A 13,419-nucleotide genomic window follows, 5' to 3' on the forward strand; every position below is an offset into this window, starting at 1 on the left:
GGCCAAGCCCAATTTAAGCCGTTGACTTTAAAACCTCCAGTTAATAACACAACTCTCGGCTTCTGGTCATGTACCAGGCGATACATTCCAATAGACCTTATGGACATTATGAGTCCAATGGAGTGTGGTAAACTTGGTCTGAATACAAAGCAGCTCTGCAGATATAGAAGGAGCTGCAGTTTAATCTGCTTCTGCCAGAAGAAAGACAGCAGACAGAACAGGTAGAGCACCAAGCAACCTCACGTAGTGAGCAAAGTTGGTTTATTGCCAAGACCTGCCATCTGTATTCACTCCATTGGAGGATGGCACGGGGAGGAATGTGTGTATGTGTGTGTGTGTGTGTGTGTGTGTGTGTGTGTGTGTGTGTGTGTGTGTGTGTGTGTGTGTGTGTGTGTGTGTGTGTGTGTGTGTGTGTGTGTGTGTGTGACTGAGCTCTTTGTCTGAACTCCCTTCAATCCTCTGCTTCTGGGTGTCACCCCTCAAAGCCTCTTGCTTTGTATTTCTATCAGGTTTGCAATATGAACATAACAATACCGTATGTTTGTATGTGCAATTTGACATTCCTGTAAGTGTGTGTGTGTGTGTGTGTGTGTGTGTGTGTGTGTGTTTGTATTCAATCCAGGCACTGGTTACTCCTCCCTCATATGATTATAATCACTTGTTTAAAGGATAAGCAGATATTTGCCTGTTTTACTCTCTCTGTTTCTCCTTGTCTTCTTCCTCCCATTCCTTTTTTTCTCCTTGTATTTTTCTTTTTTTTCTGTTTCACTTTTTCCTTAATTCCCCCACATGGCCATTGCACCCTGCCATCCAAAACCACACAAAACCAAAATGTCACCACTCAGATCAGCGGGAAGGTTGGTTCTTTTTTAATTTTCAAAACTCTCCTGTAAGTCTCCTTTTAAGCCGAGGGTCCGGCAGACTGGAGCCGTGCTGCGCCGGCATCTCGCCGGGCGCCTCAGGCCCGTCCCGGCCACTGTCAGGAACACCCTCCCCCGGCTCCTCCTCACCCTCCTCACCCCACTGACCCACCTTTCAGTCCATGCCCTCCCCGCGCTAGTCCTTGCTGTCACAGTGCTCACTGCACGTCATGTGACATGCACCACCGCATGTTCTGCATGCCTCGCGTTGCACTACATTGTGATCTCCATCGCGGTTCAGCATGGCCGCTGCGTCCGCAGGTGCACGTCTGCACGTCCTCTTCCTCTCCACCCCCCTTCTCACCCTCTGTCTTAACAGTTTCACTGTGCTCGCTTCTCGTTTCACTCAGTACCTATTTAAGGAAAGAAAACAGCTTTTCCACAAATGCCTAAGTAAGGGATAATGCACAACCAGCCGGTCAAAATAGCCCCCGCCTTGGTTGCTTACTAACTAATGGTTGCATACTTACTAATTTACTTACTGAATAAAAGAATACATTGAGACCCTAAATCGATTAAAAATTATTTTATAACAAGTGTGCCTAGTTTAAGAGCTTCCGTTAAGAAAAATAGGATGTAGCAACGTAAGCACATTATTCGCCATTATTCGTCTAGTCCGGAAATTAGTTGAATTCCATTTGATGGGTGATGTCAGGTAGTTTGGTAGCATGTGTAAGATAGCTTTGTAAACAAACAGGAGTAAATTCTAAGTTCTCCTAGTCGCCAGGGACGGCCATCCCACCTACTGATAAAGGTTGCTATGGTGAGTTTCTAAAGTGATCACGGATAATAAAACAAAGTGCTGAGTGATAAACAGTGTCAAGCTGTTTCAGAGTGGTAGAGGCAGCGTGCGTATAGATAATGTCACCATAATCGAGTACTGACAGTAGGTAGACTGGACTAAAAGCCTCCTATTTTCACCCAAAAAAGCATGAGCTGTTTCTAAAAAGGAGCCCGAGTGTCACTCTTAACTTTTTAGTGAGCTCCTCAACATGTATTTTGAAAGACAGCTTTTCATCAACAAATATACGGAGATACTTGTCGTGGGGCACTCTCTCAATTTCAGTGCCATCCAAAGTGCTTATATAGCAGTCAGTTTCGTTCAAAGTGAGTGATCTAGAGAATTGCATTTATTTTTAAGTTTAAGCTCTCAAAGTAAGAGCTGGTTTGAATCAAAAGATGTCCATAAAATCACTACTCCCAGTGTAGGAGCAGGTGCATACAGCACTGTGTCATCAGCGTAGAAATGAACCTTACGGCCATTATCAAAAGAGATGACATTATTGATATGCAATGTGAAAAGTAAAGGACCCAAAATTGACCCCTGCGGCACACCTTTGGTGACCTTTGAAAATTTGGATTGAAAAGAGTCAACAGTACATTGACATATTTTTTGCAAGAGAGTTTGTAAACCACTGGCAGACATTGTGATCCAGGACAATAGCGAGTGTCTGTCTGAATAACACACAGGCAGAAGCGATTGCCCGTGTCAACAGTCATTATTAGCAGACAGCGGTCATTCTTCGATTCTTCCCTTGACCAATCAGTGTGAAGTATTCCACACAGCCGTCTTATAAGAAATATTCTTCTTTTTCAAACCATCATTAATTAGGTTCAGATTCAGGGCAGCGAGAATTAGCGTGGCAATGTGAAAAACAACCTCAGCTTGTGTTTGTGTTTGAAATGGAAGAAAAGCAGCGTCGGCGGTGGGCGCTTTCTCGTTCTTATTTGATTTATTTTGTGATTTAACCCGAGATCAGAGAACAAATATCCAGCATGCCTGCAGCTGTGCGAGGTTCAGGGTTTGGGCCTCGTAAATCAGGTCTTCAGATTTAAATAACGGTCTTTTATTAACTTTAAAAAGTTGCATCCCAGTTGACCGCAGGGAGAAAGCATTAGGAGTTTGCAGTTGTCTCAGTGAGCTGAATCGGCTCGAATCAGTTTTGCTTTGCGTGGCTAAAACATCCAGACTTTAGAGGAACAATGGAGCTCGAGATTAAAGTCTGCGGAAGGTGATTTTCGGATTAAATTCTGCCGTGGATATTTTCCTTTCAAGAATTCAAGATTGTTTTCTTTTTTTTTAATTAAGAGAGAATAAAATGCTTTGTGAAGCAATTATATTACATTGAAGAGTACAGATGTCTGTTGTGCATACTGTATCTTAGGACCACCTCAGGGCCATGAAAAGTGACCGAATTTAGTCTAATTTTGGAAATTAAAATTGGTGCATTGCCTCTGATAATAAGAAACAACTTATGCATTGCGTTAAATCTCTGTCATGTGACATTAGGTTCCCCATAAAGGTGATAGGTGCCCATAATAATAATAAAAATATGCAGAAATCTGTATTTCCAGTGACACCTCTCCAAAATCCCCAAAACAAGTTGACCAAGAAACCTAACCTAAAGTCATGAAACTGTTTGAAGAAGGCCGCAAAAAACAGGTCTTCTTCAGCGAACCTCTGCTCAAACTGTTTCATCTTTACTCGTTTCCTTGCACAACTACGATAATGTAGTATGTGAAGTCAAAGGCCCCAGCCTCTCCTTCATCCGCTTTTAATCATAGTTGTCCTTTCAACGTACCAGGCGTTATATCCATGCGTCGGCATGCACTTCATGGGACTCCATTGCCGGTTCTTGTCTGTTTGCAAACGTCACATTGAACTGCTCCGTCCATGCTCTTCCATAACGCAGGTTTCTCATCTCAAACCTCCATCGCTTTGAGTTCTACATTTTTTCAATGATTAATTCACGCATTAATGTTTCAGTTCTTCCGTTCTGTTTGATCTGTTTCTGTGATCGACTAACTTTATGTAACGATTCATTGATGCATTTATGGAGACAAGCAGAGGTCGGATTCCATAGGTTTAAGATCAACCGCCATGTCATTCCAGGGAGCTCTTTTTGTCTCTGCGGTGACCTTAGCGCGTGGTGGCTTCGGTGAGGCTCCGTTTCACAGACGTGGATTAACTGTGACCGCAACACCAAAAATATCAATACGTTCAACCTGCACGGAGGACAGTCCAATCCCTCACAACTTCATCTCAAAGTTTTAAAACCAGGCAGGATGCGACTTCATTAGACATGGGCGGTGCTGATGGTTCCTGAAGTCTGTTCTTCTGTTGATGCGCCATAGAGGCCTCACGCGGTGTTACAAGAGAGACGTGTCAAATTATCCGATTGGCTCCCTCCCATCAACATCCCCTAGGATTCCTTATGACGGCAAAAGGCCTCGTAGATTTTTTTTTGGGGGCATTTCTGTCGTCGACTCGCTCTCTTGACATTCTCCCCCTCAGACTTTCCAAGGACGTTTTTGATACGCTCTTGTCAATCTGTCTTGAAAATCGTTAGAAGCTCATTAATAACTCATGCATAAACATTAATAACTAATTAGCCCCAAAAAAGAAGTGCAATTTACTTGGAAGATTATTGGAAAACTCTAAAATTCTCTCCTTCTGTTGAGCCCTCGCATAGATCACCGGCAACTCGGATAATAACAAGCCGGTTTCTAGAAGAATCTGGTGAAGCAATCAGCTGATTGCTGTTGATTACCGGTCGTTTTTCAGTGTTCTCCGCAGCATGTCATCCCATGCTGGAAAATTGACTCCTTAGTTTTTCTTGACCCCGAAAGTGGCATTTGATACCGCTGATCCTGCAACCCTCGGTAGTTCTAAAACATTAGGTGGGGGCCTCTTTTGCACAGCTTTTAAATTGGTACGCATCCAGCACAACAAAAGTAGGATTTTTAGTGCTGACACTGGAGACTTTAGATTCTCCTCCTGTAGGATTATGTGCAAGCTTTAGGCCACATCATACACAGACGGGATATTAGTTTACGGTCCTCACGTGTGACGCCCCTAACTGACGTGATCCGTGGGACTCAGAGTTGACTTGTGTCTTTTTTCCAAATGAACCACCGTTTTCTCAGTCCGGTTGAATTCCCATCCAAGCTTGGAATCTCCCTGAATGGCTTTGTAGTAACATTTCTACTCTCTTGTGGACACGCGCACACGCATCTCCATTTTACGACAAGATTTTCCTCAAATCTGAGTTTCACCAACAGCTTTAATCCATGTCGCCCAATGAAGCCCTGGAAGGCACCACCTGCTAAATCCCTTAACTCTGAACCCTCTGCCTGTTGTTTCGTTTGACCGTCCTGAGAATGAGCCCCCCCCCCCCCCCCCAATTAACTCATTTAATTTCCGCACCCTAGCCCCCGCTGTTCCTGAAGCTGTTCCCACTCTATCCTTGACATTTCTCCCTTTATCAGGAATGAGATTATCCCTTCCCGGCTTCCCCTATCCGCTGCGCTTCTCTTCCTCCTCTCTGGCATGCCGAACAAAAATAAGAGCTTGTGTCTGCCTTCCGTCAGTGTTATTATGTCTTATATCGTATGTCTTATATTAACATCTAATGTCATTTGTCATGTATAGTAATGTATCATTTGATGTGAAATGTCATAATCTATAACTTAAATACTGTACGTCGTTGCCCTGTTAGTCTCTAAATGGCATTGTTCATTTCATTTCAACCTTAACCCTAACACCAGCAATTAACAACCCGTGCTCTGACCAAGACAGATATATACATATATATATATATATATATATATATATATATATATATATATATATATATATATATATATATATATGTCCATGTCTTCCAATTCAGTCTTCTCATTACACTATGACCATTTCCCCATATTTAGGGTGGACCTCATGGTTCGTAATCATCCCACCGACTAACGTAGACCTTTCTGATTATCCTCACAAGCCCTACGGACATTGAAGATTGCCTCAGGCAGAAGTTAGATAAAATTACCCCAAAAGTCTCCCCTCACCAGTCCGACATGACTTTAAGAGGAGTCAATGGGGGACGAAATGGACCACAGTGATGTCAAAACAAGCGGATTCGAAATCAAGTTGAATAGAGACATACAAATTCCCTCATACCTTGTGTGGAGTAAAGTTGGGTTTTTGGGTAAACACTTCCAGTGCCATATATACGTCACATACTGTAAATCAGCCCCAGATTTGTATTTCTGGTGCATCTTATTGTCATGTAAATTGACCCAAATCGCAAAATCTGTTGATTATGTGACTAATGGCTATAGCCAGAGATGTTGAGAATAATTTTAATTGCTTTGCCAATGGAACGTTGGGAGTTATATTCAGGTAAAAAAGTGCATTTTAACCCTTTTCATCCTCCTGTAATAAGAATTATCTATGTCTGGTATTATCTTCCAACACACACAGACAATTGCTGTGAACGCAAATGTACAAAAATTGTAATTATTTCTGCATTTTCTCGACAACACAGACACAAAAATGGAGCAGTATTTATGATGTCAGTGTTGAAACGAATGAAAGAAATTTGAGATGATTAATCCAAGGTGGCAAAGAAACTGGGAGGGCCATTTGAAATGCCGCATTTCTACCGTATTCCTTTAATGGCAGTGCCACAAGCCATCAGTGTGTTTTGGAAGAGCAGTCTGGAAATTAAATGTCACTGCTCGCCTTTTTGCTGTGCACTTGGTGTAAATGTCCCGACTTAATAATGCTATTTTCTACAAAGACATATTCCCCCTCAAATATGCAGTCTCCGCCAGCTGCCTGGCGGTTCAAATCGCCCTGACCTCAGGTAGACACTTTCCAAATAGATGATCAGGTCTCTTTTGGGGATGCTTTTAAAAATGTCGCCCGACATCGGTGAAAAAAACTCACGTCAATTTACTGTATATCCTGGAATCACCTTTTCAGAATGATATTATCAGAAAAGAAACCCTAAACCCAAATGCCACAAAAAAGCATGAACCTAAATAGCTAATAAGTATGAGAAACACTGGGAAGGGACTCTAGAAAAGGATTCTTCAATCGGGGTGGCCAGGTGTACATATAGAGGCAGAAAGAACCAAATTATAGCATTCGAATTTGACTAAATACCCTTAATAGATTTGTGAATAACCTTATTAAGAAATAATATGAATTCATTATACTGGATCTTTTGCGGCTGGGATCGGGGGGAAAAGTAGCTTTTCACTGACTCACTGCTCAGCTCAACCCTTTTTTCCTGCCTTTTTCTTACTTATCCGCTCTCCCCTCCAACTCTTTTTACTTATTCGTCTCCACCTTTCCGTACCCTATGCGCTCCATTTCCTCCATTTTTTCCCCTCTGATCCTCTTTCTCTCTTTCTAAACCTTTCGTCATAGTTGTCTGTATTCCGACGTCAGTCTCCAGTGAGAATCTTGATGGCAGCCAGTGAAGAATGTATTTTTTAAATTGGCTAAAATGTCGTCCACCACTTAAGACCACTTTTTCCGAGCTGGTTATGTGAATCATTTATGGTAAACTTCCCTGCACCGCTGCTTTAATTTAAAAGAGTCAAGTGACTCCCTCAGCATGAAGGTTCTCCCCCTAATTCACATTGGCTTTGTGGCCGTTTGTTCTCGTGGTTAGATACCTGCACAATGCAATGCAAAGAAACGCTCACACCTTTCACTTAAAAGCTCCGCAGTCGCCATGAATCTTTCACCGCAAACCAAAACCCTCAGAAGAGCCACAAAGTAAGCTCTCCAAGCCCCATGCTTCATCCCTTAGCCTCAGTTGCACTTTGTGAGTCATCTTTTGTGACTCTGCTTAGTTAAGTCACAGGACAAGCACTTAAGCTCTGCAAACGGCGGCGACTGCATATTTTATGCATGCAGCGTTGCGCTGCACTAATTCGGAGGTAATGAAATGAAGAGCGGATCCTCAGAACTTTGGGGGATTTCTAAAGGCTAAGGGGAAAAAAGAGAAACCAGTGAGGAGCCATCTGTATTTTCCTCTGTGTACTGAGCCCTTTGCGATGGGAGGAAAAATCGGACCGCTGAGAAGCGGGAGGAGACTCCAGGTGCATTCTAATCGCCTTGTTAAATAAGGGAAACACCACTTGGGAGACACAAAAGTTGGGAGACATTTTAATGCAAAAAGCTGTGAAGGGCTTATTTGGACACTTGCATCTAGCAGAAAAGCTGACGTGGTATTACGTAGCTTTTTGTATCCACCAATCCCAATCCCGATTCCAATACCAATACAAATGCCAATGCCAATACCAACAGCAACCAACACTGACTGGTTCCAACGCCGACACCGGTGCACAGCAAAAGCCAGTCCAGGCCAAAGGTAGCGTCCCGGGTGAAAAGCGAGGCTTGAGTCCCCTCACTTCTTATCTTTCTTCTGTGCTTGTGTCCGCTCACACTCTCCCATCTCCTCTCCGCCCCCCTATCGCAGTTCGCCGTGTACCCCCCCGTTTCTCTATCCCCCCCACGAACCACGAGGTGATGCCGGGCGGCAGCGTCAACCTGACCTGCGTGGCGGTGGGCGCCCCCATGCCCTACGTCAAGTGGATCAGCGGGGCGGTGGAGCTGACGCGGGAGGACGCCATGCCGGTGGGACGCAACGTCCTGGAGCTCACCAACATCCGCCAGTCCACCAACTACACCTGCGTGGCCATTTCCCCCCTTGGCATGATCGAGACCACGGCCCAGATCACCGTCAAAGGTGAGGACTACTGGGCCAGCACCCATGGAGGCCCAATTATGACCTGTCAAAGGAGCTTGTTACTTCCAACATACTTCTAACCCCTGTGCTTGATACAAACCATATTGGAAATGCATTACATGTATCTGGTTACTGCCAAGGATCAGTTGTTTTTTTAAACAACAACTTGTTGAAAAGTTTCCTACCGATGTCTAAGTACTGGCCTTTCCCTGCGTAGGTACCGCTACTCTGCTTTTGAACTTTTGGCCACCTGCTGAACGCTCTGCAGTTGTGAGAACCCACTCAAAATTGCCTCAGGTTCTGGATTTCTATTGCCTTTCGGATTTCTCACCCGTTAAAAGCATTATTGCCACAGCAAGACACTGAAAAGCAGGTCATAATGTGGCTAGAAATCAAAATTTGTTTTTTAAGAAATCTATTGCTATAAACAAATATTTTCTTAATAAAAGCAGTATCATTGGAGCACAAATTCCGCACTCGCGATGGCCTGGAATGGTAAGAAATTGTCAAGGATAAATTACACAGACTTCTTGGATTTTTACAAAGAAAGTAAAGGATCTTCAGATTAAAAACTTAATGATAGGCCCTGTTTACACCTGGCATTAACATGCGTCTTGGATGATCCGATCACAAGTGGAAAGCTTTAAGTACATCTATTTACACCTTACACCTTGAACACACCTCCAGCACCCTCCTGGTTGCATCCCTCTCCTTTCCTCCCTCATTTACTGCCATAACAATGGCAGGAAGAGGCCAAAACTGCTGTCCCAGTTTTCCTGGACCTAATTAACCAATTTTTTTCGATACATGTCGTCTGATGTTCATGTTTTTTGATGTACATGTTGTTGTTTGTTTCTATGTTTATGTTTTTCCATATACATGTTGTTGTTTGTTTCTATGTTTATGTTTTTCCATGCACATGTTGTTGTTTGTTTCTATGTTTATTTGTCTCACCCGTGGTGATTCTCCCCCTCTTGGAGTAGTGATCAGTTGTTTATAGACCCAAACATGATAAATAGTCCAAAGAGGGGGGTTGGTGGTGGTTCTCTATAACCAAAAACTGTGCTCTTGTCATTCTACAGGTCGTCCACAGGACAGAGTTATTGCAGCAGCTCTTGATGATTTAAGAATGAACAAAGAGTTGCATTGCAGGATGAGAACTTGAACTCCACTTGCAGACTAACTCTGTCCTAGATGCAATGGCACAAATACTCTGTGTTGTATGCCCAGCATGCTGACAGCACAGGTTAAAAAAATAAATAAAAGAATGCATCTCAAATAACCACTTGTGATCGGATCTCACTTCAGCGCTCTATATGCATATGCGTACATCATTTCCAATTGAAAAGACCAAAGCGAAGACCTTCAAAACAAATCAAAACAATACAGACTGAAATTTTGGTGCCGTGTGTGTTGTACGCAGCGCAGGGTGCAGGCTGAACAAATTAATTTGTTTTCTTGATTTTCTAACTTGTCAAGGGATAATGTTTAATGATGATAGTCAATGTGATAAGAAGTGCAATGGAGAGAAACATGTTTTATGTCCCTCTGCTTTCGTGACAGCGCTGCCAAAACCACCAACCTCCCTCATTGTGACGGAGACCACGGCCACCAGCGTGACCCTGACATGGGACTCAGGAAACCCGGAGCCTGTGTCGTACTATGTGATCCAGTACCACCCCAAGGTGTCCGACAACGGTTTCCAGGAAGTGGACGGCGTGGCCACCACCCGCTACAGCATCGGTGGCCTCAGCCCCTATTCCGAGTACGAGTTTCGCGTCATGGCCGTCAACAACGTGGGCCGCGGGCCGCCCAGCGGCATCATAGACAGCCGCACCAGCGAGCAGGCGCCCTCCTCCCCACCCCTGCACGTCCAGGCGCGCATGCTGAGCTCCAGCACCATGCTGGTCCAGTGGGAGCCACCCGAGGAGCCCAATGGCCAGGTGCGAGGCTACCGGGTCTATTTCAGCCCCGACCACGACGCCCCCATCAGCACCTGGCAGAAGCACAACACGGACGACAGCCGGCTCACCACCATCTCCGGCCTGACCATGGACATCACCTACGGCCTGAGGGTGCTGGGGTTCACCTCCGTGGGGGACGGACCCCTCTCCGACATGCTGCTGGTTAAGACCCAGCAAGGGGGTAAGAACACTTTCATCTGCTCTCCACACCAAAATGCTGCCGTGGTTCTGGAGCGTATATATTTTCAGCGTGTAGCGTTAAGATATTCGGGCGGAGTAATATTTTATGCTTTTGTTTATGGTCTTGTGGTCTTCTGTGATGAATTTACGAAATTGTCATATCGTGACAACACAATTTTGCCATCTAAGCGAATCATCCCACGAACATCTGGTGTGTGTCCACTGTGCTTTTCACTGTCTCTCCTTCCATCTCTCTCTCTCTCTCTCTCTCTCTCTCTCTTTAACTATTTCTCCTTCAATTTCATTCCCCCTTCTCTTTCCCAAAGTTCCCGCCCAGCCATCTGGTTTCGAGGCAGAGGCCGAGCTGGACACGCGCATCATGCTGTCGTGGCTTTGGCCAGTCCAGGACCAGATAATCAGCTTTGAGCTCCTTTATTGGGAAGCCAGTGACACGGGCAACAAGGTAACTAGCAATCACAGCCAAGATTCAATTTGCTTATAATAACTGTAATGTTCTCTAGACTAGGTTAATATTTTGTATTTAAAACCTTTCTCGGATGTAACATTTTAAGAGTTTATTTAAGTTTATTTTTCACAAGTCTACATTTTCCTCTTAGGTGTTTCCTTTGAATATATCTATTAGAATGCGTCATGCTGAATAGAATTTGAATACAAAAAAAATTTAACTATTCGAATCCCGAAATTGCCTTTCGATTGTGTATTTTTTCAAATAAATAAACGATTTATTATAAATGTTTTGACTCATGTTAGTGAATCAATTCACACGTGGTAAAGTTCAATATAAGTTCATCCAGTTTGCTGCACAGTGGACGCACATTAGAGAGAAATATTCCCAGTGATGGTGTGCCAAGTCCACCTTTGACCAGAATGTCCAGTAATTCCACAGATGTGGCGATGAAAGTGGGAAATAAACCCGACAATCACGGACAGAATGTCCTCTAGTGCAGAGGTTCCCAACTACCGGCTTACGGACCGTGCCGAGCTGCGGGGCATGTTCCCTTGCACCGTGATAACACGGGCGGGATTTTTCTCAGGAGCGAACTGCGATCCGCTCCATGGCGGGGCGGCAGCAGGAAACTGAGTCAATTCAATACATCTCGAGTTTTGCTTTGTTTGGAGAAAAAATCGCTCTGATTGGAGCTGCGAAGCTGCGAAACTGTCCGTCAAGCCCTCTCAGTTCTAAATCTGAGCATTAAAAAAAATCCAATATATTTAAATATTGAAAATAATAAAGCATACAAATTCGAATGGGATTATAGAGGAATGTCTGTAGCCCTAGATATTAGTATGCGGTAGTCTTTGGTGAAATTGATGCAAATCATTTAGGTGCACTAAAGGTGTCTGTAGAGTGTAGTGCAGCAGTAATAAGTAAGTCTACTGTGACATTTATGGACAGTTTATGTCCTTTAAAAATGTTAAAAAACACGACTATTCCGTCAACATTAAGTGCTTTCAAAGTCTGAGGTTGAACTTTCAGTACACCCTTTTGGAGCGTCAAACTTCTTTGCGGTTTGTATCCAAGATTATATTTCTAACATTGGTGTGGGGGTTCTATCTTTCTAGCCTTCGCGTAGCCTCGACTTTTGAGTTCATTTAGGTATTCGTGCACTGTTCTTCCTTCACTGTCACTCTTCTCTTTCTCTTTGTTTCTCTGCAGCACCACGTCACGTTTGAGCCAGCGGGCTCCTACGGTGTGGATGGTCTGAAACCAGATACCCTTTACGTGTTCTCTTTGGCCGCTCGCTCTGAAATGGGTTTAGGTGTATTTTCTCAGCCCATCGAGGCCAGGACGGCCCAGTCCAGTAAGTAGCACAACATCATAAATAGTTCCTTTCTTCCATTTTTTCGCCTGACTCTTGATGTATTTGTCTGCTTCCACCACAGTAGACACAGCAGCAATACGGGATACCATTTTTTAAGCTGTGTTTGTTCTTCTCAACCATTCGGCTTATGTCTCAGATCTAGCTTGGGCAATTAGTTTGTGTGCCTCTTCCATTAAGGCGAGAGATTGCATGACTGCTGGAGTATCGTGCCGTCAGCACTTAAATCAAGCTACAAACAAATAGCACAGCTATTAAGTAGTCTTCTATAAAATGGCAAACCATTGTCTTGATGCCGAATCCTTATAGATGTGCACTTCAGCTCTGGTCGCTCTGTTTTGGGGGTGGGTTGTGCTTTCCGTGCATAATGAATGTCTTGCCACCAGCCGTTACATTTCTGAAAAACACCGTAATAAAGCCTGCAAGTATCCGCACTTCAGCCGAGGAGAAGCATAGGACGCGTGATGTGAGCCCAGGCCGAGCTATTATCCACACAGGCTGTGGTGCGGACCGCTCGTATTGTAAATTTCACGCTCCCGTATAATTCTACTCGGTCATTTAGAAAATGGCCTAACGCAGGGTGTCGAGTGTTCTGCTTTCCACACTTCCATTCTGCAGCCCCAACCCCGAGAACATAATGTTCGCTGCCTTGAATTCCATGTTTCTTTGTTTCTGGCTTGAAATACACAATTTGAAGCCGTGGTATATTCTGCACGGCTTCTGGGCTATTTATTCTTGTTGTTGGCTGTGACAGCCCATATGTCAGTGGCCACATTCCATGGGTTCCCTGTAAGACCAGAGGTCCTTGAAGCTGGACCGCTGGGATTTCACTCCCTTCGTCATCCTGGTTGTAGAACAATCGACCGTGTCAGGGAAAGTGTACCGTGACTAAAGACCCTTCCCTGGGCCATCACTGCTGACTCTTCTTCACCACCCTTTGTTGTTCCTTGGCTTTGCCAAAGCATGGTTTATA

At 44.1% G+C, this 13,419-nt stretch overlaps 1 protein-coding gene across 1 annotated transcript in view; it reads left to right on the forward strand.

The window, feature by feature from the left end:
* ptprfa (protein tyrosine phosphatase receptor type Fa) overlaps positions 1-13,419 on the forward strand; it is a 196,385-nt gene that overhangs the window by 104,815 nt on the left and 78,151 nt on the right. The window contains exons 7-10 of the mRNA XM_080017516.1: positions 8,192-8,461; positions 10,025-10,606; positions 10,932-11,068; positions 12,284-12,428. Coding sequence (XP_079873642.1) covers positions 8,192-8,461; positions 10,025-10,606; positions 10,932-11,068; positions 12,284-12,428 — 1,134 coding nt within the window. The remainder of the gene's footprint in view (positions 1-8,191; positions 8,462-10,024; positions 10,607-10,931; positions 11,069-12,283; positions 12,429-13,419) is intronic.

Source organism: Zeus faber (assembly GCF_960531495.2).
Source record: "Zeus faber genome assembly, chromosome: 1".
Lineage (NCBI taxonomy): Eukaryota > Metazoa > Chordata > Actinopteri > Zeiformes > Zeidae > Zeus > Zeus faber.